Raw genomic sequence first — 27,326 nt, 5'->3', positions numbered from 1 at the left:
GAACTACCATTCACAATTGCTTCAAAGAGAATAAAATACCTAGGAATCCAACTTACAAGGGATGTGAAGGACCTCTTCAAGGAGAACTACAAACCACTGCTCAATGAAATAAAAGAGGATACAAACAAATGGAAGAACATTCCATGCTCATGGGTTGGAAGAATCAATATCGTGAAAACAGCCATAGTGCGCAAGGTAATTTATAGATTCGATGCCATCCCCATCAAGCTACCAATGACTTTCTTCACAGAATTGGAAAAAACTACTTTAAAGTTCATATGGAACCAAAAAAGAGCCTGCATCGCCAAGTCAATACTAAGCCAAAAGAACAAAGCTGGAGGCATCACGCTACCTGACTTCAAACTACACTACAAGGCTACAGTAACCAAAACAGCATGGTACTGGTACCAAAACAGAGATATAGATCAATGGAACAGAACAGAGCCCTCAGAAATAATGCCACATATCTACAACCATCTGATCTTTGACAAACCTGCCAAAAACAAGAAATGGGGAAATGATTCCCTATTTAATAAATGGTGCTGGGAAAACTGGCTAGCCATATGTAGAAAGCTGAAACTGGATCCCTTCCTTACATCTTATACCAAAATTAATTCAAGATGGATTAAAGACTTACATGTTAGACCTAAAACCATAAAAACCCTAGAAGAAAACCCAGGCAGTACCATTCAGGACATAGGCATGGGCAAGGACTTCATGTCTAAAACACCAAAAGCAATGGCAACAAAAGCCAAAATTGACAAATGGGATCTAATTAAACTAAAGAGCTTCTGCACAGCAAAAGAAACTACCATCAGAGTGAACAGGCAACCTACAGAATGGCAGAAAATTTTTGCAATCTACCCATCTGACAAAGGTCTAATATCCAGAATCTACAAAGAACTCAAACAAATTTACAAGAAAAAAACAACCCCATCAAAAAGGGGGCAAAGGATATGAACAGACACTTCTCAAAAGAAGACATTTATGCAGCCAAAAGACACATGAAAAAATGCTCATCATCAGTGGCCATCAGAGAAATGCAAATCAAAACCACAATGAGATACCATCTCACACCAGTTAGAATGGCCATCATTAAAAAGTCAGGAAACAACAGGTACTGGAGAGGATGTGGAGAAATAGGAACAATTTTACACTGTTGGTGGGACTGTAAACTAGTTCAACCATTGTGGAAGACAGTGTGGCGATTCCTCAGGGATGTAGAACTAGAAATACCATTTGACCCAGCAATCCCATTACTGGGTATATACCCAAAGGATTATAAATCATGCTGCTATAAAGACACATGCACACGTATGTTTATTGCGGCACTATTCACAATAGCAAAGACTTGGAACCAACCCAAATGTCCAACAATGATAGACTGCATTAAGAAAATGTGGCACATATACACCACAGAATACTATGCAGCCATAAAAAATGATGAGTTCACGTCCTTTGTAGGGACATGGATGAAGCTGGAAACCATCATTCTCAGCAAACTATCGCAAGGACAAAAAACGAAACACTGCATGTTCTCACTCATAGGTGGGAATTGAACAATGAGAATACATGGACACAGGAAAGGGAACATCACACACCTGGGCCTGTTGTGGGGTGGGGGGGGGGGGAGGGATAGCATTAGGAGATATACCTATGTTAAATGACGAGTTAATGGGTGCAGCACACCAACATGGCACATGTATACATATGTAACTAACCTGCACGTTGTGCACATGTACACCAAAACTTAAAGTATAATAATAAAAAAAACTGTGCAACATTGAAAAAAAGAAAAAAGAAATTCAAAGCTAAAATTACTGTAAAAATCAACTGGAAACCTCTAGGGGAGGACGGGGAGAAGGAGAGGCATGGCGATCAGAAAGTTATATGCAGAGTCCTGGGGTGCTGACAATATCCTATTTCTTGGCCTAGGTGGGGGCAATATAACTGCTCAATTTACAACTATTTGTGTGACTATATATTTTACACATCTTCACTATGAAAATCGTATTTCACAATGAAAACAAACCAAAATATGCAAATTAAAATTTCTTACCTGGATCCTTAAAATCAACTCTTCGATTCCTACAGTCCGGGCTTTTTCTACATAAGATATCAGATCCATCATCTCTTCTGTTGTTTCAGGGACTTTTAATGCATGTTCTTTAATTGCTTCAAATTCACTGCAAATACTGACATAATACTCCGCTTTAATAGACTTACGTTAATTAATGTTATATCATATTCAATAAATGTGTGTTATGACGATTACTATAAAATAAGAACTATGGTATCCTAAAAATAATTGCTTGATTCACTAAGGTATCTTAAAAATATTTAAGCTTGGCCAGGTGCAGTGGCTCACACCTGTAATCACAGCACTTTGAGAGGCCAAGGCAGGCAGATCACTTGAGCTGAGGAGTTCAAAACCAGCCTGTGCAAAGTGCTGAAACCCTGTCTCTACAAAAAAAAAACCACAAAAATTAGCTGGGCATGGTGGCACATGCCTGTAATCCCAGCTACTTGGGAAGCTGAGGCAGGAGGATCACTTGAGCTTGGGAGGTTGAGCTACAGTGAGCCATGATTGCACCGTTGCACTCCAGTCTGGGTGACAGAGTGAGACCCTGTCTCAAAAAAAAAAAAAAAAAAAAAAGCTTATCTGCTGTAACTCAGTATATACTATACATTAATAAAACCTACAAAATTAAGGTAATATTTACATGCAAAATTATGGCATATTAGAAAAAAATTTTAGCGACCTCTTCAACTCTCTTAAATACCCAGGTAACATTCATCTTTCTGGATTGTTGTAACACAATAATGAATGCAAAGAGTCTAGCACACAGTACATTCTATTTACTGATAACTATAATCATTAGTATAATTATTAGTTTTATTATTATTAGTGCCTCTTGTGAAACATGACAGTACAGCAAGTAAACAGATCAAACCCTCAAACCCTTCCTTATACATAGTTTAATTAACAGTTCTCTTGGAATATCCCAGTAGGATATGAACCTAGATATCCCACAGCGTTATTCAACTAAAGTTACATTTCATAGAATTTTTTCCTGTGCTTTAAAATATCTGGGCCAAACTAATCTTTGATAAAGCATACAAAAACATAAATTAGGGAAAGGACACCCTATTCAATAAATAGTGCTGGGAATCCTGAATAGCCACAGGATCCCCATCTCTCACCTTATACAAAAATCTCCTCAAGACGGATCAAAGACTTAAATCCGAGACCTGAAACCATAAAAATTCTAGAAAATAACATCAGAAAAAAGCTTCTGGACATTGGCCTAGGCAAAGAATCCATGACTAAGACCTCAAAAGCAAACACAACAAAAATAAAAATAAATAAATGGGACCTAATTAAACTAAAAAGCTTCTGCACAGCAAAAGAAATAATCAGCAGGGTAAATAGACAACCCACACAGTGGGAGAAAATATTTGCAAACTCTGCCTCCAACAAAAGACTAGTATCCAGAATCCACAATGAACTCAAACAAATCAGCAAGGAAAAAACAAATAATCTCATCAAAAAGTAGGCAAAGGACATGAATAGGCATTTCTTAAAAGAAGACAGCCAACAAACCTATGAAAAAATGCTCAACATAACTAATCATCAGGGAAATGCAAGTTAAAACCACAATGAGATACCACCTCACTCTTGCAGGAATGGCCATAATTTAAAAGTCAAAAAACAATAGATGTTGGCATGGATGTGGTGAAAAGGGAACACTTAAAGTGCTTGTGAGAATGTAAATTAGTACAACCACTATGGAAAATAGTATTGAGGTTCCTTAAAGAACTAAAACTAGAACTACCATTCAATCAAGCAATCCCACTACTAGGTATCTACCCAAAGGAAAAGAAGTCATGAAAAAGACACCTGCACAAGCATGTTTATTAGCAGCACAGTTCACAATTGCAAAGATATGGAACCACCCTAAGTGCCCATTGACCAATGAGTAGATAAAGAAAATGTGGTATATAGACACCATGGAATACTACTTAGCCATAAAAAGGAATGAAATAATGTCCTTTGCTGTATGTAACTTGGATGGAGCTGGACGCCATTATTCTTTTCTTTTTTTTTTTTTTTTCTGAGACAGAGTCTCACTCTGTTGCCCAGGCTAGAGTGCAGTGTCATGATACACCACAACCTCCACCTCCAGGTTCAAGCGATTCTCCTGCCTCAGCCTCTTGAGTAGCTGGGATTACAGGTGCATGCCACCACGCCCAGCTAATTTTTGTATTTTGAGTAGAGATAGGGTTTCACCATGTTGGCCAGGCTGGTCTTGAACTCCTGACCTCGTGATCCACCTGCTTCGGCCTCCCAAAGTGCTGGAATTACAGGCATGAGCCACCGCACCCAGCTGGAGGCCATTATTCTAAGTGAAGTAACTCAGGAATGGAAAACCAAATATCGTATATTCTCACTTATAAGTGGGAGCTAGGCTATGAGGACTCAAAAGAGTAATATAATGGACTTCGGGGACTCGGTGTGGGGAAGGCTGAGAGGCAGGTGAGGGGTAAAAGACTACATATTGGTATAGCGTACACTACTTGAGTGATGGGTACACTAAAATCTCAGAAATCACCACTAAGTAACTTACCTGCTAGGAGTGGTGGCTCACACCTGTAATCTCAGCACTTTGGGAGGTTCAGGAAGGTAGATCACTTGAGGTCAGAAGTTCGAGACCAGCCTGACCAACATGATAAAACCCCATCTCTACTAAAAATACAAAATTAGCCAGGCATGGTGGCACACGCCTGTAGTCCCAGCTACTTGGGGGGCTGAGGAGATTCCAGGAGAATAGCTTGAACCTGGGAGGCAGAGGTTGCATTGAGACTCCATCTCAAAAAAAAAAAAAGAATTTACCCATGTAACCAAACCACTTATACCCCCCAAAACTATTGAAATTTTAAAAATTAAAATTAATTTTTTCTTTAAGAAAAAAATATCTAGCCCAGGCACAGAGGCTCATGCTTGTAAACCCAGTACTTTGGGAGGCTGAGGTAGGAGGATCTCTTGAGCCCAGGAGGTTGAAATCAGCCTAGGCAACATGGCAAAACCATGTCTCTATTAAATTTTTTTTTTAATTTTAAGTAAAAAATAGAAATCTGTATTGTCATTCTATTACTAGAAATATCAGGAAAAAACGTTGTAAAAACAAAGTGTAAAAGAGGTAAATGATTTTTTAGTTCATGCAGGAATTTGGAGAAATATGTGGGAAATTATACTTGCTCATTCACTCATTTAATAAATAGCTGAGTACCTACAATATGCTCAGAAAAATTCTAAACATTGTAAATATAGCAGCAAATGAGACCCTGCCCTCATAAAGCTTGTACTGAAGCTGAGGAGAGAGACAAAAGCACACATATGTACACTGTTAGGTAGCAAAAAAAATGCTGAGGATCCCTTGAGCCCAGGAGTTCGAGGCGGAAGTGAGCTATACTTGTGCTACTGCACTTCGGTCTGGGCAACATAGTAAGACACTATTTCTAAAGAAAAAAAAAAAGCTATGAAGAAAAATAAAGCAACATAAAAGGAAAAAGAATGATGGAGTGTCAAGAAGAAGCCACTATTTTATACAGAGGGGCCAGAGAAGGCCTTTCTAGGGAGGTGATATTCAAGGTGAGGGGAAAAAACAAATGAGTTGTTCAAATACCAGGAAAAGAGATTCCAGGAAGAAAAACCAGCAAGGACAATGGCCATAAGGTGGTAATAAGCTTGGCATACTTTAGGAATGGCAAACGAAGTTGAAGTGGTGAGCAGGAATCAGATCATGTAGGACTTCATAGTTAATTATTGAATATCAGAAATACAGGAGGAATGTGGCCAGGCACAGTGGCCCACACCTGTAATCCCAACACTTTGGGAGGCTGAGGAGGGAGGATCACTTGAGTCCAGGAGTTTGAGACCAGCCTAGGCAACATGGCAAGACCTTGTCTCTAATAGAAAGGAAGGAAGGAAGGAAGGAAGGAAGGAAGGAAGGAAGGAAGGAAGGAAGGGAGGGAGGAAGACGAAAGAAAGAAGAAAGAAAGAAAGAAAGAAAGAAAGAAAGAAAGAAAGAAAGAAAGAAAGAAAGAAAGAAAGAAAGCAAGCATTAATGTGGATAATGCAAAAAAACAGATAATCCTCCTGGGGATCGATCATCTTGCTAGCGCAGAATCTGAGTCCTTTGGGCAGAGATACTTCAGCAAAAGAAAAGGAGGCAAACAAAATGATGAGAGCAAGATGGCCCAAGCAGATGCTAAACCAAATGGTGAAGTAAGCAAATTGCTCTTCAGTGACCTTGTACTTAACCTAGTGGCACACATTTCCTCCTTTTGATGTTATCTGAAGTACAGAATTTAAACAGGATGGAATCAAATAATAAACTAGGTGAAGGAAACTGGATAAACTTTCAGCTGCTTTTATATCATAGGTTTATAACAAGATAATTATTCTGTGAGAAGTATGGAATTTTCCAGAAAAATCAGATACTACAAAAACAAATACAAAAAAATTATGTTAAACATAAAGTGTTTTTTGTTTGTTTGTTTTTACTAACTACGGCATTATCATTGTTGTTACTCATCAGGATGGTTACAACTCTCAAGAAAGGGAAAGGTTCTAATACTTTACCCTCTTTGGTATCTTCTCGTGTAGTATACTTTTATACAGAATATGCCTGATAAATTTGACTTCTGACTGTCATGTATTTACTTATTCAATTTAAGGTATTTATTGGGCTCCTATTCTATGCCATGCAAGGTGCTAGATATTTTACAAATGTTATCTGTGATCCTAATATTAGTCCTGCGAGGAAGGTACTCTTTTTCTTTTTGTTTTTGTTTGTTTGTTTTTGAGATGGAGTCTCACACTGTAGCCCAGGCTGGAGTGCAGTGGCGCCATCTCGGCTCACTGCAACCTCCGCCTCCCGGGTTCAAGCGATTCTCCTGCCTCAACCTCCTGAGTAGCTGGGATTACAGGCGCCTGCCACCACACCCAGCTAATTTTTTGTATTTTTAGTAGAGACGGGGTTTCACCATGTTGGCCAGGCTGGTCTCGAACTCCTGACCTCGTGATTCGCCCTTCTCGGCCTCCCAAAGTGCTAGGATTACAGGCATGAGCTACCGCGCCTGCCTGGAAGGTACTATTTTTCACAGTTGACACAGTAGGAAACTGAGGCTCAGGAAAATTAAGTAACTTGCCCAGAGTTATGGAACTAGTTAATGGCAATCAGTATTCAAATTCATGTCTTTCTGATTCCAAAGCATGCAATTTTTTCACTTTGCTTCCGGGAAAATAAACATAATAGTTAACATTTATTGAGTACCATGTGCCAGGCAGTGTGCTAGGTGCTATACATACATTAGTTTTCATCTTTACGGAAGTTACAAGCTTTTTGGGGACACACAGATAACAAATGAGTTCAATAAATTGGATGATGAATTGGTTGAGCACTGGGTGAACAAAACACAGGACATATTCCCTGTCTAAAAGGCAAAGTTGCTTCTTAGCTCCATTTACCACAGCAGGCCCGATGTGGCATGGTCTTCCCACTTTTTCAAGAAAGGTAAGAAATCCAAAGTGTGTGTTTGTGTGTGTGCACGTGCGCATGTGTGTGTGTACTCCTAATTTTAAAATGATGGTAGCAAGTCCAAAATCTGTTTAAACAAAATAAAACACAGTGTGAAACAAGCAAAACACATCTAATGACACACTCAGGTAGCAGGCCACTAGTTTATGAATCCAATTTTATAGCCACCCTGAAAAGTAGGTATTACTGTCTCCATTTTACAGATGAGAAAAATAAGCTCGGTGATACAATAAGTAAATATTGTGATCAGGGATGATCCTAGATCTGCCCAATATCACCAAAAGTCTACAATCTTATCATTATCATGTAACCTGTACCTGAATCTGGTTTATTGCCATTTCTTTTTTTTTAAAATCCTGGGTTGCATTTTAAAAAGTATCAAACAGTATCAAACAAAAAGAACCCAGCCCAATGGGACTACAAAGGCACCTCTATAGGAGGCAGCTATGGAGAAAAACTTGTAAGTACTTACATATTTTAAGCTTTTGTTTTTAAACAAGAGTTACTTTAGCAAAATACTTCTTTTAGCCATATAATTCTGAGCTTGGGAATTAATTCTACTTACCATTCATTTTCTTTTCTATATTTTGAAGCTATGTCGTTTAATAATATAGTCGCAAAGGTTTTTGCTTTATTTGTCAGGCCTGTCTTCAAATCTTCACAATCCAAACGCACCATAGGGTAATGAATCCACTGAGGCAAAAGCATTATTTCTGAGGCAAGATTGAAAAATTTTTCTATAAACTTGAAAAAAAGTGTTCAAATGAAAAAAATGTTTAGAACTTTCAGTGATTTTATAATATTGTATTGCTATGAAAGTCTTAATTATATAATATAAATACAACTTTATTTCTTTTTTGCTAAGTGACTAAAGTTTTTTCCCTTGTTGCATACATATTTTTTCACCTATTCTTTCATTAAGGAATTTGTCAATCTACCAGTAAATATCTAATACGATACCATTCACAGTATCAAAATCTGAACATATCACAAGGTAAAATTTCCCTCAATAATTATTTTTTAAAACTATTCCCACAGTCAACCCATTTCTCTGTTTAGAAACAAACTTACATCATGTAACAATTTGCATAGTGGATAAATATTTGCTTTTGCCATTACTGATAGCTCATTAAAGATTCTATTTTTTTTCACTTTACGTCCACATGGTCAAGGATTCTAATTCAATCTTTAGGAAAAATACATATATATAAGGAACTTATTGGTTTTTGTCAAAATACTCCAAGCCAGGCATGATGGTTTGAGCCTATAATCCTAGCTACTGTTAGGAGGCTGAGGTGGGAGGATTGCTTGAGCCCAGGAGTTTGAGGCTGCAGTCAGCTATGATGGCACCCTGCATTCCAGGCTGGGTGACAGGGTAAGACCCTATCTGTTAAAAATATAATGATAATAATCCAGGAACAGATGCTCTGCAATTACCAAGATCCAAGATATTGGAATGTATGTCAACTTCTTAGTACCCAAACACTGGGGTAATTTTTTAAAATTAAAGCAGTATCAAGAAAATCTGACAAGATATGTTGTACTTGGTAAAAGTGAAACACACTTACCAACTTTGGACAAACTTTGACTTAATTTCACAATCCACCTTTAATGTTCCTATCTGCCTTCCTTCTCATTTGATCTCCACTCTCTACTGAAATGGCCTGTTCCTTTTATTCTTCCTTCAGGAGAACTTTCCTTCGTGTTACTCTCTCTCAATGCTGTCCTGTTTTTCTAGAGTATCTAGGATGTGGTGAATTGGGTTTAAATTTTTCAGTGTTCAAGGGGGAAGATAATAATTAATTGATTCAAAAACTATCTTAAGCACCTGCCTTGTTCTTGGTTGGAAATTCACCAAATAGGCCAGGCGCAGTGGCTCATGCCTGTAATCCCAGCACTTTGGGAAGCCGAGGTGGGTGGATCACCTGAGGGCAGGAGTTCAAGACCAGCCTGGCCAACATGGTGAAACCCTGTCTCTACTAAAACTACAAAAATTAGCTGACTGTGGTGGCACATGCCTGTAATGCCAGCTACTCAAGAGGCTGAGAATCGCTTGAACCTGAGAGGTAGAGGTTGCAGTGAGCTGAGATCACACCACTGCACTCCAGCCTGGAAGACAGAGTGAGACTCTATCTCCAAAAAAAAAAAAAAAAAAAACACAACAAAAAAAAAAACAAAAAAAACACCATATAAAGGGTAGACAGAACTCATGGCATTGAAAAAAGATGAATATGGATAAATTTTACCATGATGAAAGAAGAAAAACACAAAAGAATATATACAGTGTGATACCTTTCATACAAACTTACCATGGACAAAACTAAACTATATTAAGTATACACACATAGGTGGTAAAACCATAAAGGAAAGCAAGAAATGTCAGGGTATAGTTACCAATAAAGACAGAAGAAAGTTATAATTGGGGAGAGGCATGTGGTGGCTTCTGGGTGTTGTGAAGTTCTCATTCTTAAGCTACATGGTTATTACCACCTAGGTTATAATTACCTATCAGTCTATACATATGTACTATGTATGTTATATTTCACAATTATATTAAATTTTTTCATGGAACATTTTAAACGTACAAAAATAGGTAAAATGTACCCATCATCCAGTTTCAACAATTAGCAACTCATGACCAATCTTTTTTTAACTATATTCCTAACTACTCCCCTGTCCTGTTTTATTTTTACACAAATCACAAGCATCCTATAAATTCATCTGTATAAGCCAGGCATGATGGCTCATGCCTATAAACCCCCAGCACTTTGGGAGACTGAGACAGGAGGATTGCTTGAAGCCAGGAGTTCAAGATCAGCCTGAGCAACATAGGGAAACCCCCATCTCTACAAAAAAAAATAATAATTTTTTTAAAATTAGCCAGCCAGCTTGGGCAACATGGCGAAACCCTATCTCTACAAAAAATACAAAAATTAGCCAGGTGTTGTGGTGCGTGCCTGTAGTCTCAGCTATTCAGAAGGCTGAGGTGGAAGGAACACTTGAGCCCAGAAGGCGGAGTCTGCATTGAGCCGTGATCACACCACTGCACTCCAGCCTGAGTGACTGAGACTCTGTCAAAAAAAAAAAAAAATTAGATGGGCATGGTGGCACATGCCTTTAATCCTTGCTACTTAGGAGGCTGAGGTGGAAGGATCACCTGAGCCCAGGAACTTGAGGCTGCATTGAGCTATGCTCACATCACTGCACTCCAGCCTGGACAACAGAGACCCTGTCTCTAAAAAAATAAATAAATAACAGGCCAGGAGTGGTGGCTCATGCCTATAATCCCAGCACTTTGGGAGGCTGAGGCAGGCAGAGCACCTGAGGTCAGGAGTTCAAGACCAGCCTGACCAACATGGAGAAACGGCGTCTCTACCAAAAATACAAAATTAGCTGGGCATGGTGGTGCATGCCTGTAATCCCAGCTACTCGGGAGGCTGAGACAGGAGAATCGCTTGAACCCAGGAGGCAGAGGTAGTGGTGAGCCAAGGTCGCACCATTGCACTCCAGCCTGGACAACAAGAGTGAAACTCCGACTCAATAAATAAATAAATAAATAAATAATAAATAAGTTCATCTGTACAGATGTTACAGTTCATTATTCTTAAATTTCCCCCAAAATAGGCATACTAACTACAACTACAGTGTATGAGAAACTGACAAAGAAATCTAGGAATATGTTACTAAATCTAAAAGTAAATTTTTAAATAGTTATATAAACTATCCCAAAATTATTACAAAATTCTAGAAAATGTCACTACAAAATAATAGACCTAAGGAAATAACCATTTTCAAAGTTAATGAGGCCAGGTGCAGTGGCTCATACCTGTAATTTCAGCATTTTGGGGGGCCGAAGCAGGTGGATCATGATCAGGAGATTGAGACCATCCTGGCCAACACAGTGAAACCCTGTCTCTACTAAAAATACAAAAATTGGCCAGGTGTAGTGGCAGGCACCTGTAGTCTCAGCTACTCAGGAGGCTGAGGCAGGAGAATCGCTTGGGCCTGGGAGGCAGAGCTTGCAGTGAGCCGAGATGGTGCCACTGCACTCCAGCCTGGGTGACAGGGCGAGACTCCATCTCAAAAAAACCCAAAAAAACAAAAACAAACAAAACTTTAAAGAAACATACGCTTGGTCTTGATATTTAGGAATTATAGACACTACAGGTTATATCCAGACCACAAAAAATTTAGCTGGTAATTCATAGAACATTTATTGTGTCTATTCTCTGCATAGCACTGTATTGAGCTATATGGTAAAATACAAACGAAAGAGAATACAGTTGGCCCTCTGTATCCATGGGTTCCACATCTGCAGATTCCACTAATGGCAGATTGAAAATATTTGAAAAAAGCCATAAAAATAACAATAAAATAATTCAAATAAAAGACAATACAGTATAACTTTTTATATAGCATTTATATTGCATTAGGTATTATAAGTAATCTAGAGACAGTTTAAGGTATACTGGAGGATGCTCATAAATTACATGCAGATACTATACCATTTTATATGAGACTTGAGCATCTGCAGATTTTGATATCTATAGAGGGGTCCTAGAACAAATACCTGCAGCTACCAAAAGACAACTATATACCATCTCTGAATTTGTGAGAGTAATAATGAATTTATGCATTCACAGAATAGTTTCATGAACCCATAAAAACCAAATAAGGTAAAAAGTATGCATATTAGAAAAAAACACATAGTCATCTCAATAGATGCCAAAAAAGCATTAAACAAACTGGTCTAAAGGTAGTGAGTTATCTCATTTGATTGTTCACAGTCAATCACAGATCAAACTGCTTGTTCTGCTCTTTCCCCTTTCTCGCTATTGGGTACTTGACCAGTCAAAAAAGAAAAAAAAAGCATTTAACAAAACCCAACACTCTTTCATGGTAAAAACACAAACTAGGAATAGAAGAGAACATCCTCAACTTTCATAAGGCATGTCTAGGAAAAACCTATAACTAATATTATACTTAATGATGAAAAAATGAACATTTCCCTCTAAGATCAAGAACAAGATAAGGGTGGTTCATGCTTGCAATGCCAGAGCTTTGGGAGGCTGAGGCAGGAGGATCACTTGCATCCAGGAGTTTGAGACCAGCCTGAGCAATATAGTGAGACTCCATCTCTACAAAAAATACAAAAATTAGCTGGGTGTGATGGCACACGCCTGTTATTCCAGCTACTTGGGAGGCTGAGGTGGGAAGATTGCTTGAGCCAGGGAGGTCAACGCAGCAGTGAGCAGGATTCTACCACTGCACTCCAGTCTGGGTAACAGAGTGAGACCCTGTCTAAAAAACAAACAAACAAACAAACAAACTTGTACTACATTGGCTGGGCACGGTGTCTCATGCCTGTAATCCTGGCACTTTAGGAGGCCGAGATGCGTGGATTATTTGAACCCAGGAGTTTGAGACCAACCTGGGCAACACAGTGAGACCTTGTCTCTACTAAAAATAAAAAAAATAAAAATTCAGCCAGGCATGGTGGCCTGTGCCTGTAGTCTCAGGTACTTGGGAGGCTGAGGTGGGAGGATCACTGGAGTCTGGGAGGTTGAGGCTGCAGTGAACTGAGATCATACCACTGTACTCCAGCCTGGGCAACAGAGTGAGACCCTGTCTAAAACAAAACAAAACATTGTACTACAGGTACTAGCCAGTGAAATTAGGCAAGAAAAATAAATAAAAGGAACTCAGATTAGAAAGGAAGACAATCACTATTACACATGACGTGATATTGTATACAGAAAATTCAGGGCCAAGCGTGGTAGCTCTCATCTGTAATCCCAGCACTTTGGGAGGCTGAGGCAGGCGGATCGCTTGAGCTCAGGAGTTTGAGATCAGCCTAGGCAACATGGCGAAACCCTTTCTCTACAAAAAATACAAAAGTTATCCCACCATAGTGGCATATGCCTGTATTCCCAGCTAGTCAGGAGGCTGAGGCAGGAGGATCACTTGAGCCTGAGAGGTTAAGGTTGCAGTGAGCTGTGACAGCACCTACAATCCAGCCTGGGCGACAAAGCAAGATGCTGTCTCAAAAAAAAAAAAAAAAATGTTACTAGAGATAAACAGAGATATTTTAAAATAATAAAAGGGTCAATCCATCAGAAAGATATGACATTTACACATATATTTGCACTTAATAACAGAGTGCCAAAATATGTGAAACAGTAAATGACAGAAATAAATTATACTTTTTCAGTAGATTGATTGTATAATATGTGAATTACTTCTCAATAAAGTTGTTTTGTAAAATAAAAGCTAGAGTATTAGAATCAGTAAAAAACTTCAGAATAAGAAATATAATCAGGGGCCAGGCACGGTGGCTCACGCCTGTAATCCTAGCATTTTGGGAGGCCGAGGTGGGCAGATCACCTGAGGTCACGAGTTTGAGACCAGCATAGCCAACATGTTGAAACCCTGTGGCTACTAAAAATACAAAAAAATTAGCTGGGCGTGGTGGTGGGCACTTGTAATCCCAGCTACTTGGGAGGCTGAGGCAGGAGAATCACTTGAACTCAAGAGGTGGAGGTTTCAGGGAGCCGAGATCGTGCCATTGTACTCTAGCCTGGGCGACAAGAGTGAGACTCCATCTCAAAATACATATATATATATATTTATATATTTTGTATATGTTATATATTTTTATGTATTTATGTAATATATAAATATATAAATATTTCTTTCAAAGCTGTTATACCATGTACAGTCTCACCAGATTATATCTGCTGGTGAGATGATATATAAATACATAAATATATTTATATATTATATATATTTTATATATTATTATATATATTTATATATTTTTAATCCCTGATTTTATATATTTATATATATATTTAAAACATATTTATGTATATTTTATAAATATATATTTTAAAAATATATATTTATATATAAATTTTATAAATATATATTTTATATATTCATATATTTATATTATTTTATACATTTATATATTTATATATATTTTAATCTCTGATTTTATATATATTTTTATGTATATATATAAGATCAGGGACTTAAAAGGTTATTTTATAATAATAAAGAATGTTCATCAAGAAAACATAACAATCCTAAATATCTATGTATCCAAGACCAGAAATTCAATAGCCTGTGGCAAACCAAATCCTGTCAATGACCACTTGAGTGAACTTGGAATCATTCTGCCCCTAGTCATGAGAACATAACCCCAGCTGACAGCTTGACTGCAACTTTATGAGAGATCTTGAACTACAGGGACCCAGCCGATCCAAGGCTGGATTCCTGACCCACAGATAGTATGAGATAATAAAGTTTGGTATTTTAAGGCACTAAATTTTGGGGGTAATTCAAGTTTATCCCAGGAAAACAACATTGGGTTAATATTTGAACATCAATAAATATAATTCAAAATATTAACAGAAAAAAAGAGAAAATCCATATGATCAATTAAATATATGCCAAAACATACTTGACAAAATTCAGCACCCTCCCATTATAAAAACTCTTGGCAAACTTGGAATAGAAGGGAATTTCATCCACACGATAAAGGGCATCTACCAAAAACCCTACTCTTAATGTATTTAATGATGAAAATCTGAATATATTTCCCATAAGACCATAAACACAGCAAGGATGCCCTATCTCACTGCTGCTATTCAGCACTGTACTGTAAATAAAAATTGTTATTAAAAATACTATTTATGGCCGGGCGCAGTGGCTCATGCCAGTAATTCCAGCACTTTGGGAGGCCAAGGTGGGCGGATCACCTGAGGTCAGGAGTTCAAGACCACCCTGGCCAACATGGCGAAACCCTGTCTCTACTAAAAATACAAAAATTAGTTGGGTGTGGTGGCACGCTCCTGTAATCCCAGCTACTCGGGAGGCTGAGGCAGGAGAATTGCTTGAACTCAGGAGGCAGAGGTTGCAGTGAGCCGAGATCATGCCATTGCACTACAGCCTGGGCAACAAGAGTGAAACTGTCTCAAAATAAAAAAACAAAAAACTATTTATAAGAAAATCAAGTAAACCTGAAACATTTTAAGGGACAGATTTAGGAAAATATTTGCAAGAGCTGTACAATGCAAACTACAACTACATTGCTGAGCGAAATTAAAGAAGGTCCAAATAAATTTAAATACATACTATGGTCAGGTATTGAAAGCTTCTATTTCAAGATGGCAGCTCTTTCCAAATTGATTCAGAGATTCAACGGAATCTTAACCAAAATCCTAGCTGTTTTCTTTAGGAATTGATAGGTTAATTTTAAAATGTATATGGAAATACAAAGCACCTAGAATAGTCAAAATAATTTTGGAAAAAGAACAAAGTGGGAGAACTTGCACTACTTGATTTTACAATTTACCATTAAACTACAGAAATCAAGGCAGCATGGTATTGGCATAAGAATAGATACATAAATCAATGGAAAATAGAGAATCCAGAAATAGACCCACAGATATAGGGTCAATTGATTTTCAACAAAGATGGCAAGATAACTTAATGAGGCCAAGATAGTATTTTTGATATATGATGCTGGGGCAGCTGGATGTCCACATGAAAAACATCTGAACCATGACCCATATCCCACACCACATACAAAAGTTAACTTACAATGGGTCATAGACCTAACTGTGAAAGCTACAACTATAAAACTTCTAAACGATCACATGTGTTGTTTAGGGATTCTAAGAAAAGCTTCCAGAGTAAAATGTAGGAACAAATCTTTATGATCATGGAGTACGAAAGATTTCTTAGGACACAAAAAGTATGAACCTCAAAAGAAAAAAATTGATAGACTAGAATTAATTATAATTTAAAATGTTTGCTCTTTGATAGACATTGTTATAAAAATAAAATGTCAAGGCATAAACTATGGGATAATAATTGCAAAACTATTTCAGATACAGAACTTTTACCCAGAATATATAAAGAATTCTTAAAACTCCTAACATTGATTATAACAATATAGTCCAATAAAATACATCCATTATAGCTCAACAATAAAACATAAAAACCCAATTTAAAATGTACAAACAAAAGACACTTTATTTTTATTAGTAAAAAGATACACAGCTTGGAATGTGACATGTTAAAAGATGCTAAACATCATTAGTCATCAGGGAAATGCAAATTAAAACCATAATGGGATACCAATATACACATGAAATTAAAAAGACTGATAATCTAGATGTGAAAGTGCAGTGGGAAAAAATAAAACAATAGTAAAAAGTAAAAGACTGATCATCCCAAAGTTTGAAAAGGATGTGGAAGAACTGGAAATCTCATACACTGCTGGTGAGATTGTAAATGGTGTAACAACTTTGAAAGAAATTTCAGTTTCTTCTGTTTTTTTGAGACGAGAGTTTTGCTCTGTCACCCAAGTTGGAGTGCAGTGGCACAATCATAACTCACTGCAGATTCGAACTCCTAGGCTCCAGTAATCCTTTCACCTCAGCCTCCTGAGTAGCTGAGACTACAGGTGCAAGCTACTATGCCTGGCTTGACAGTTTCTTAAAAAGTTAAACATACACTTCCCATACCACCCAGCAATCCAACTCCTAGAAAGAGAAATGAAAGCATATTCCGCACAAAGACTTGTAAACAGAAGACCACAGTAACTTTATTCATAATAGCCAAAAACCGGAAACATCTCAAATATCCATCAAAACGTGAATGAATAAAGAAACTGTATACCTATACAGTGAAATACTACTAAGAAATAAAAGGAATAAGGTAGGCTGGGTGCGGTGGCTCACACCTGTAATCCCAGCACTTTGGGAGGCCAAGGCGGGCAGATCATGAGGTCAGAAGGTCGAGACCATCCTGGCTAACATGGTGAAACCCCGTCTCTACTAAAAACACAAAAAATTAGCCAGCCATGGTGGTGGGCGCCTGTAGTCCCAGCTACTCGGGAGGCTGAAGCAGGAGAATGGCTTGAACCTGGGAGGCAGAGGTTGCAGTGAGCCGAGATTGCACCACTGCACTCCAGCCTGGGTGACAGAGCGAGACTCCGTCTCAAAAACAAAAACAAAAACACAAACACACAAAAACAAAAACAAACAAAAGAGGAATAAACTATTGACACAAAACGTAGATAAATCTCAAAAACTTTATGCTAACAAAAGAAATCAGATGCAAAAGAGTATGTATATACGATTCTATTTATCTGAAACTTTAGAAAACAAAAACCTAATCTACAATAACAGAAAGCATGTCAGCAGTTTCCTGAGGTCAGAGTAGGGAGAACTGACCAGGATGGGGTATAAGGAAACTTTCTGACGTAGGAGAAATGTTCTACATCTTAATTCTGGTGACGGTTACGTGAGTGTACACATTTGTCAAAACTCATATAACTGTATAATTAAAATGGGTACATTTTATTGTATGTAAACTAAATCTCAAGTTGATTTTTTAAGGTTAATTTCTCTTGAAATTAATAAAGAATTTTTAAAAGGGATGGAATGACAAATAAATATAGCAAAATCCTAGAATGTAGGTGGTATGCTTTGTAAAATTCCTTCAATTTCTCTGTGCAGGCTGGGTGTGGTGGCTCATGCCTACAATCCCAACACTTTGAGAGGCCAAGGTGGGAGGACTGCTTGAGCTTAGAAGTTCAAAACCACCTGGGGAAACATAAGGAGACACCATCTCTACAAAAAAAAAATATATATATATACATATATTTCTTAAAAAAATTAGCCAGGCATGGAGGTGTATGCTTCCAGTCTCAGCTACTCAGGAGGCTGAAGTGGAGGACTGCTTGAACCCAGGAGGTTAAGGCTGTAGTAAGCCATGATCATGCCACTGCACTCCAGCCTGGGCAATAGAGCGAGACCCTGTCTCAAAAAACAAAACAAAACTCTATATGTTTAAAATTTAAGAAGTTAGAAAAATTAAAATGTATAAAGTATACATTAAAAAATCTAAACAGTCAATAGAAAGGGGGAAAATGAAGAAATATAAGGCCAGTTTTAACCAATAGAACAAGGTCCCTTGAGGAGGTAGGAATCTTTTTTCTTTCAATTGCCTTTTCCCCACTACTATCAGAATTACCTTTTTCTTTTTTTTTTTTTTTTTTTTTTTTGAGATGGAGCCTTACTCTGTTGCCCAGGCTGGAGTACAGTGGCATGATCTCCACTCACTGCAACCTTCGCCTCCCAGGTTCAAGCAATCCTACTCCTCAGCCCCCCTAGTAGCTGGGATTACAGTCATGGACCACCATGCTTGGCTAATTTTTGTATTTTTAGTAGAGACGGGGTTTTGCCATGTTGCCCAGGCTGGTCTCGAACTCCTGACCTCAGGTGATCCACCCGCCTCGGCCTCCTAAAGTACTGAGATTACAGGCGTGAGCCACTGCACCCAGCCCAGAATTATCTTTCTAAAACTCAGATCCAAATAGATTACTTCTATGGCGAAAAACCTTCAGAACAAAGTAAAAACTCCTGAGCAAAGATACTCCAGGATTTTCCCATGTGGCTCCCACTTACATTTCGAACTTTCATCATATTCTAAATCTTCCATGTACTGTGTCCCTGTTCCCTATTCTTTAACTATTTTCATTCATTTATATTCTCTGAACACCCTGGTTCATGCTACAACCCCTCCCTTCTCCGCCTGTAAAATCTATTTCAAAGCCTAACTCACATTTCACTTCTTGCATAATATCTTCACCAATTTCCCAAAGCAAACAACACTTTGTCCATATCTCTATTCTAGTACTTATCTCAATACTTTGTAATTGTTATTTCCGTGTCAGGCTTCCAGGCCAAATATAAGCTCCTGAAGACACTGCTTATGTATTTTTTTTAAGACAGGGTCTCGCCCTGTTGCCCAGCTGGAGTACAGTGGTGCAATCAGAGCTCACTGCAGCCTCAACCTCCTGGGCTCAAGTGATCCTCTTGTCTCAGCCTCCTGAGTAAGAAGGACTACAGGCATGCACCACCATACTTGGCTAATTTAAAAAAAAAAAAAAAAAAAACCTTTGGTAGAGACACGGTCTCACTATGTTGCCCAGGCTGGTCTCAAATTCCTGGGCTCAAGCAATCCTCTTGCCTCAGCGTCTCAAAGTGCTGGGATTACAGGCATGAGCCACCATTCCCACCCTATCATTTATTTTTGCATCACCAAATCTTGTTAGGTGTCTGAATGTGATAAGGAAATTTTTATTGAATTAATAAATGAGTAAATGAATGACTAAAGAAATTATAAGGTAACACAATGAATTTTACTGAAATGATATTTTAAATAAGAAATTCTATTTAAGCATTTACTTTTTAGAATGGAAAGATCCTAATGTTACAAAAAAATTCAAAACGCATTAATAAAAACAGAATTACCACTTACCTCTGTATATTCATCAAAAGTATGATCTTCTGTCTGAAAAGTCTCTATATTCTCAACTGCAGTCCCATCAAGGAGCCAATTATATTTTTCAACTGAAAATTAATAATCTAATTAAAATCTCAATAATACCCTTTTTAGAAAATAAAACACTTTTTTTATATGATCATGGAATGGGGAACCTACTCAATTAAATATTATTATTAATAGAGTATTAACATACATGATTTACTATATTTTAAGAAAATGGGTAGAATAAAAGCAAACCAAGTTAAACACAGACATTTTAAAACAAAGGTAATAGAGTATTTGAGGCTTTTAAGAATAACTTAGGGGTACATATACACCAATTAATAGAAGATGTTGGTTAATAGAATGTCAAAGAATAACCATACATCCTGACCTCACACACACTTGAGGAGACTATAGACCAATAAAATTGAGCTACAGGCTCTTTGAAACTATTCCCAGAAATTACCTTGCTTTTACCCTTGAATTATTCCCAACATTTCTTCTCTCTGCCTTTGACTTTATCACCCTGCTCCAGTTCATATGCACCCTTTGGACTGGACAACAAAATGTATTGGGTTTGATTCTTGACTCTGCCAAAAGCTACGCCTGTGCTCACTTCTGGGTCTCCCTGTTCTTTCGTGGCAGCCCCAGACAAACACCTGACGAAATTCTAGCACAAATAAAATGATGACAAATGGTATAATATTATGTATGTCATACACACCATATGTCTCATAATGCTTTCTTGCACCTTCTAAGTTCCGACGTACTGCTGCCTTCAGTGTATCAACAGCCCAGTGTAACACGTGTTCAGGAAGTTCTGTGTCAAGATTTACTGGTGTTGAATTTCCTGATAGCCAAGAGGTGATTGTTTGGACATTCTAACACAAATAAAAATAATAACAATGTATACAATAAATATCTAACCGTATAATTAATCTATATGTAGATCTTTTTTTTTTTTTTTTTGGAGACGGAGTCTTGCTCTATCACCCAGGTTGGAGAGCATTGGCGCGATCTCGGCTCACTGCAACCTCCGCCTCCTGGGTTCAAGCGATTCTCCCGCCTCAGCCTCCTGAGTAGCTGGGATTACAGGCACACGCCACCACGCCCAGCAAATTTTTGTATTTTTAGAGATGGGATTTCACCATGTTGGTCAGGCTGGTCAAGAACTCCTGACCTTGTGATCCACCCGTCTCAGCCTCCCAAAGTGCTGGGATTACAGGCGTGAGCCACCATGCCTGGCCTATTTTTTGTATTTTAGTAGAGATGGGGTTTCACCATGTTGGTAAGGCTGGTCTCGAACTCCTGAGCTCAAGCAATCCGCCCGCCTCGTCGTCCCAAAATGTTAGGATTACAGGCGTGAGCCACTGCGCCCGGCCTATATGTAGATCTTATACTATATTTTTAAACATACTTTTCAGATTTCAGTGGCCCAAGAAAAAATAACTTGACATAAAATAATAGTTTAAAATTGTATAGTTTGTAGTCTAACATAAAACAAGTTGGGCCAGGTGCAGCAGCACCTGCCTATTGTCCCAGCTACTTGGGAAGCTGAGGCAAGAAGATCACTTGAGCCCAGGAGTTCGAGGCAGAAGTGTGCTATGATCATGTCTGTGAATAGCCACTGCACTTCAGCCTAGGTAACACAGTGAGACCCTGTCTCAAACAAAACAAAACAATGAAAACCTTAAGTTGGGTTAGTTTTCTGTCACTCAATAAATATTTATTGACTAATTATTTATTGACAAATAAGTATTTGACAAATATTTATTTATTTATTATTGGGTTTTTTTGGTTTTTTTTGGTTTTTTTTTTTTTTTTTTTTTTTTTTTTTTTTTGAGACAGAGTCTCGCTCTGTCACCAGGCTGGAGTGCAGTGGGGTGATCTTGGCTCACTGCAACCTCCGACTCCCTGGTTCAAGGGGTTTTCCTGCCTCAGCCTCCTGAGTAGCTGGGATTACAGGCACGAGCCACCATGCCCAGCTAATTTTTGTATTTTTAGTAGAGACAAGGTTTCACCATGTTGGCCAGAATGGTCTTGATCTCCTGACCTCGTGTTCCGCCTGCCTCGGCCTCCTAAAGTGCTGGGATTACAGGCGTGAGCCACTGCTCCCGGCCAACAAATATTTATTGACAAAGTAATTATGCCAGAAAGCTCTAGAAAGAACAAATATTAATTAGATCTTGTACTTAAGAAGCTCACAACTCAGTAGAGGAGATGAGACATGCAAATAAAAAAATCAATTCATAGCTACAAGAAAAGTTCTAAGAAGGAAAATGTCATCTCCAGCCTTCAAGAGACTTTTTCAAAGAGAAAGCAATTTCTAATTTAAAATAATTGGGGGAGGAAAATAACGCAAAGAGTCATAACATTGTATGTACATATACACTTCATAGAGATTCGACCCAGATAACTTAAAATTCTTTCCCAATGGGTAAAGATGTAATACCTGCAGAGCTTCGGCTATTCGTTCTACCAAACTCAAAACATTATCTTCCAAATCTTGAAAGGTAGGATAAAATTCCATTTTGTCATCATCAAATGTCAATTCTATCTTAAATATTGGCAGCCTTTGTTGATCTTTTGGGTCAAAGAGTTTTACAAATCCTTCTACAGTTCTCCTTAATAGATCCTTTAGCTGCATGATATAAATCACTGTTACTTTAGAGAGTACAAATTCAAGCTTTAACTAAAATCAGTAAACTGATTATAATTGTCTATATCTGATTATAATTGTCTATAATTAAAACATCCTATCAATCCATTTAATTGAAAATCATCTTCATTCAGCATACTATATATATGCATATACACACATACACACACACACACATATATATATGCACATATTTTTTTAAAACAGTGTCTCACTCTGTTGCCCAGACTGCAGTGCAATGGTGCCATCATAGCTCACTGTAACCTTGAACTCCTGGGCTCAGGCAATCCTCCTGCCTCAGCCTCCTGAGTAGCTGGGACTACGGCACGTGCCACCACACCCAGCTAATCAGCATGATATGTACTTATTAATTTTTAATATTTGTGGGTATGTAGCAGGTGTATATAAGGGTTACATGAGATATTCTGATACAGGAATGTAATGTGTAATAGTCAGATCAGGGTAAATGGGATTTCCATCACTTCAAGTATTTATCCTTTGTGTTACTAACAATCTAATTATACGCTTTTAGTTATTTTTAAAGGCATGATTAAATCATGTTTTGCTGTAGTTACCCAGTTGTGCTAGCAAATACTAGGTCTTATTCATTCATTCTTTTATTTTTCTTTTTTTATTTCTTTTTTCTTTTTGTTTTTGAGACAGCGTTGCCCAGGTTGGAGTGCAGTGGCAAGACCTTGACTCACTGCAACCTCTGCCTGCTGGGCTCAGGCCATCCTCCCACCTCAGTCTCCTGAGTAGCTGGAAGTACATGCACATGCTACCACGCCTGGCTAATTTTTGTATTTTTTGTAGAGACAGGGTTTTGCCACGTTGCTCATGGCTGGTCTCAAACTCCTGAGCTCAAGTGACCCACCTGCTTCGGCCTCCCACAGTGCTGGGATTACAGGTGTGAGCCACCACACTCAGCTTATTCATTCTTTCTAACTTTTTCTGTACACATTAAACATCTCCACTAACCCCCCCACCCCCCCACCCCCCGCCCACTTCTCCCACTACCTTTCCCAGCCTCTGGTAACCGTCCTTCTACTCTTTATCTCCATGAGTTCAATTGTTTTAATTTTTAGCTCCCACAAATAAGTGAAAACACACATTAACAAACATAACCTAAAACAATAAATAGAACATTATATGCAAACCCTAATTTTGTTTTTGGTTTTGGTTTTTTGGTTTTTGTTTTTGTTTTGAGACAGAGTCTCCCTCTGTCGGCCAGGCTGGAGTGCAATGGCATGATCTCGGCTCACTGCAACCTCTGTCTCCCGGGCTCAAGCAATTCTCCTGCCTCAGCCTCCTGAGTAGCTGGGATTACAGGTGCCTGCCACCATGCCTGCCTAATTTTTGTAGTTTTAGTAGAGACGAGGTTTCACCATGTTGGCCAGGCTGGTCTCAAACTCCTGACCTCAGGTAATCCACCCACCTTGGCCTCCCAAAGTGCTGGGATTACAGGTGTGAGCCACTGCACCGAGCCTGTTTTTGTTTTTTAAGACTGGGTCTTGCTCTGTTGCCCAGGCTGGAGTGCAGTGGCACAATCATAGTTCACAGCAGGCTTGAGCTCCTGGGATCCTGGGCTCAAGCAATCCTCCCACCTCAGCCTCCTGAGTAGCTGGGACAATAGGCATGAGCCACCATGCCTGGCTAATTTTTTATTTTTTTTCTAGAGACAGTGTCTCACTTTGTTTCCCAAGCTGGTCTTGAACTCCTGGGCTCAAGTGATCCTCCCATCTCAGCCTCCCAAGGTGCTGAGATTACAGGTGTGAGCCACCACACCCAGCCAAACCTTAATTTTTTACTAGAATATCAACAATCTTAAAATGGTGACTCAGAACTTTTCACATTCTTTAGTAATTCTGTCCCTGGTACAGAAAATGTTCCAGAAGATCAAACAACATGGTAAAGACTGAAGGGAGGGGAGGCCTGACAGCCAGAGGTAAGTGTGTAATGGGGGGACATGCACATGGAGTGAGGTACAGTGGAATGCTAGAGCTAGCTCCTGTTCTCTCAAGAGCCAATTGTTAAATATTCAAGAATTTTGTGAGCCAGTTGCTAAACTCTTAGAAGCTCGAAATTTACCACTGTGGGAATATTTACACCACAGAAGTTGACAAACACTACAAATCAGGGTAATTATCTTTTTCTTTTGTTTGTTTGTTTATTTATTTATTATGTTGAAACAGAGTCTCACTCTGTTGCCCAGGCTGGAATGCCGTGGCACAATCTGGGCTCACCACAACCTCTGCCTCTCGGTCTCAAACTATTCTTGCGCCTCAGCCTCCCGAGTGGCTGAAATTACAAGCATATGCCACCATGTCTGGCTAATTTTTGTATTTTTAGTAGAGAGGAGGTTTTGCCATGTTGGCCAGGCTGGTCTTGAACTCCTGAGCTCAAGTTATCCACCTGCCTGGGCCTCCCAAAGTGCTGGTATTACAAGTGTGAGCCACCGTGCCCAGCATCAGGGTGATTTTCTTTTCTGGAGAGCCATATTTCTAGCACACTACTGGGTGAAGGTAAAGCCACTGGAACTTAGAAACATGCACAAGGAGCTTCTAAAGTACGAATAATGGTTTCTTATAGAGAACCAACTGTTGGGAATTTAGCCCAGCAGACAAACATGGTTCTAAATGATCTTCAAGACATTCCTCATCTCTTAACTTTTATTAAATAATCACAGTCCTCTTAAGAGGGTAAAGGTAGAAAGGAAACCATGTATATTAGTTACTAGATATTAAATATGTACATTATCCTTTTAAATATGCTAGACAAAATTCATGGAATTGTTGGAGGTCTTTATCAAAAGGGAAAGTTTTTCTTCAAAACTATTTTTCTAGAATTGTATATCTTCAACAGTAAAAATTTGAGGAGGCCATAAATATAATTTCATAAGGTTAAAAATTCCCTTTGTCATTTAAAGATGATCAATAACTTTAAAAATTTCTTCCACCAGATACCTCTTATACAATGATCAATAACATTTTAAACCAAGATTTTACTGAGAACAAAATGAGAATCAGTTAACTTGGAATCTAATAAATTCAAAAATATGTTACTAGAATAGTTCTTTTGTTAACATACTCCAAATAAAGCTATAATTAACTTATATATCCTTTAGGCATGAGCCAAGTAATTACTCATAATACTAATATATACTTCTAGATTTCCTTTCATTTTAGATAGTTTCAGAAACTCAGTATTTTTCTGCTAAAATTATTTAAATAAAATTACAGTAGAAATATTTTAATTTATTTCAAAATAATTACTTAGCACTGTGTTTACATAGAATTCTATTTAAAATATTGAACTAATTTTAATAACATTATCATTTAATATATATAAAGTATATTTACCTGATTTGACATAAGTGTGGAAACACAGCTATAAAATGCATCCAATTTTTCAGGTTTAACACCTTCTAGTGCCTCCTTCTTGGTAAAGAGATTTATAACCTTTGGATACCATGTATTCATTATCTTCTCTTCTGCTTTTCTGGTTTGTATTGATAGATCAGTTTTCAGTGATTCACAGTCAATTGGACCTTTAGCTCTATTTATGAGAAAAAGAAATGTGATTTGAAGCAAATGATACATATTGGTCTTAAAACACAATTGTTGGGCCGGGCTCGATGGTTCACACCTGTAATCTCAGCACTTTGGGAGGCTGAGGCAGGCAGACCATGAGGTCAGGAGTTCGAGACCAACCTGGCCAACATGGTAAAACCGCATCTCTACTAAAAATACAAAAATTAGCTGGGCGTGGTGGTGTGCGCCTGTAACCCCAGCTACTCGGAAGGCTGAGGCAGGAGAATTGCTTGAACCAGGGAGACAGAGGTTGCAGTGAGCCGAGATCGCACCATTGCACTCCAGCCTGGATGACAGAGCAAGACTCCATCACGGAAAAAAAACAAACAAAACAAAACAAAACAAAAAACCACACAATTGTTGAAACAAAGAAGATACATTTTTTTAAACTCTAAAATCTAGAGAAAAGTATTAAAGATTTAAGAATCCATTTTAAAAATTATACAGTCAAAAATATAGACTCAAGCAAGCAGACATTCAAATTTTAAATTTAATTAATAAATACAGGATTTTACCTAATTCCTGTGAAGTCCAACAAAACTGTATCAGCAAATGTTGTATAACCAAGGTCCAGTAACATTTTCATAGTTGGATGAATAATGTGCAAGTTAGAGAATATTTGATTTCTTGCCTGCACATAGTTAGAATGCCAAGGATTAGAATAATCTAGGCCTCTGGAAAAGCAAAACACCATATCAAACATGATTAAAATAATACACCCTAAACTTTAGGAAATAATGCTTATAACATGAAATTAGTATTAAAGTGAGAAAACTGGGGCTTGAGAAGAGGGAACTGTGGTCAGCAATGGGAACCTTAAGATATACGCATTTAATAAAAACACATCAAGAACTCAAAACTGCATTATCTTCAGAGAGAACAGAAATAATTTGTGAGTAAGGCAGAGTGATGGGCCAGATCTGAGAGCTCTGCTAACTTCCACTGTGCTTTGGCTCAGTTATCCCGGTAAAAATGAAAGAACATAGTCTTTAGGACTAAAGAAAAGTGCTGGAGAAATCTGTCTGGCATACACCAAAGCTTACTCAAGGCTAAGTTAAGCTATGCATTCATAAAGATCTCCCCAGTTACGTATGCAGAACTAAACAAGCATAGTAGAGAGAACAC

General features: G+C 38.1%; 1 protein-coding gene across 1 annotated transcript in view; it reads right to left on the bottom strand.

Annotated features, from left to right (window-relative positions):
* Positions 1–27,326, bottom strand: part of DNAH12 (dynein axonemal heavy chain 12) — a 258,401-nt gene that overhangs the window by 182,727 nt on the left and 48,348 nt on the right. Inside the window, exons 8-14 of the mRNA XM_058439110.1 lie at positions 26,717–26,875; positions 25,971–26,166; positions 22,405–22,593; positions 20,677–20,833; positions 19,944–20,035; positions 8,170–8,348; positions 2,060–2,195 (exon numbers count right to left, since the gene is read on the bottom strand). Of these exons, the coding sequence (XP_058295093.1) occupies positions 2,060–2,195; positions 8,170–8,348; positions 19,944–20,035; positions 20,677–20,833; positions 22,405–22,593; positions 25,971–26,166; positions 26,717–26,875 (1,108 nt within the window). The remainder of the gene's footprint in view (positions 1–2,059; positions 2,196–8,169; positions 8,349–19,943; positions 20,036–20,676; positions 20,834–22,404; positions 22,594–25,970; positions 26,167–26,716; positions 26,876–27,326) is intronic.

Source organism: Hylobates moloch, unplaced genomic scaffold (assembly GCF_009828535.3).
Source record: "Hylobates moloch isolate HMO894 unplaced genomic scaffold, HMol_V3 SCAFFOLD_5, whole genome shotgun sequence".
NCBI lineage: Eukaryota > Metazoa > Chordata > Mammalia > Primates > Hylobatidae > Hylobates > Hylobates moloch.
This window is presented reverse-complemented; position numbering and strand designations above follow the sequence as displayed.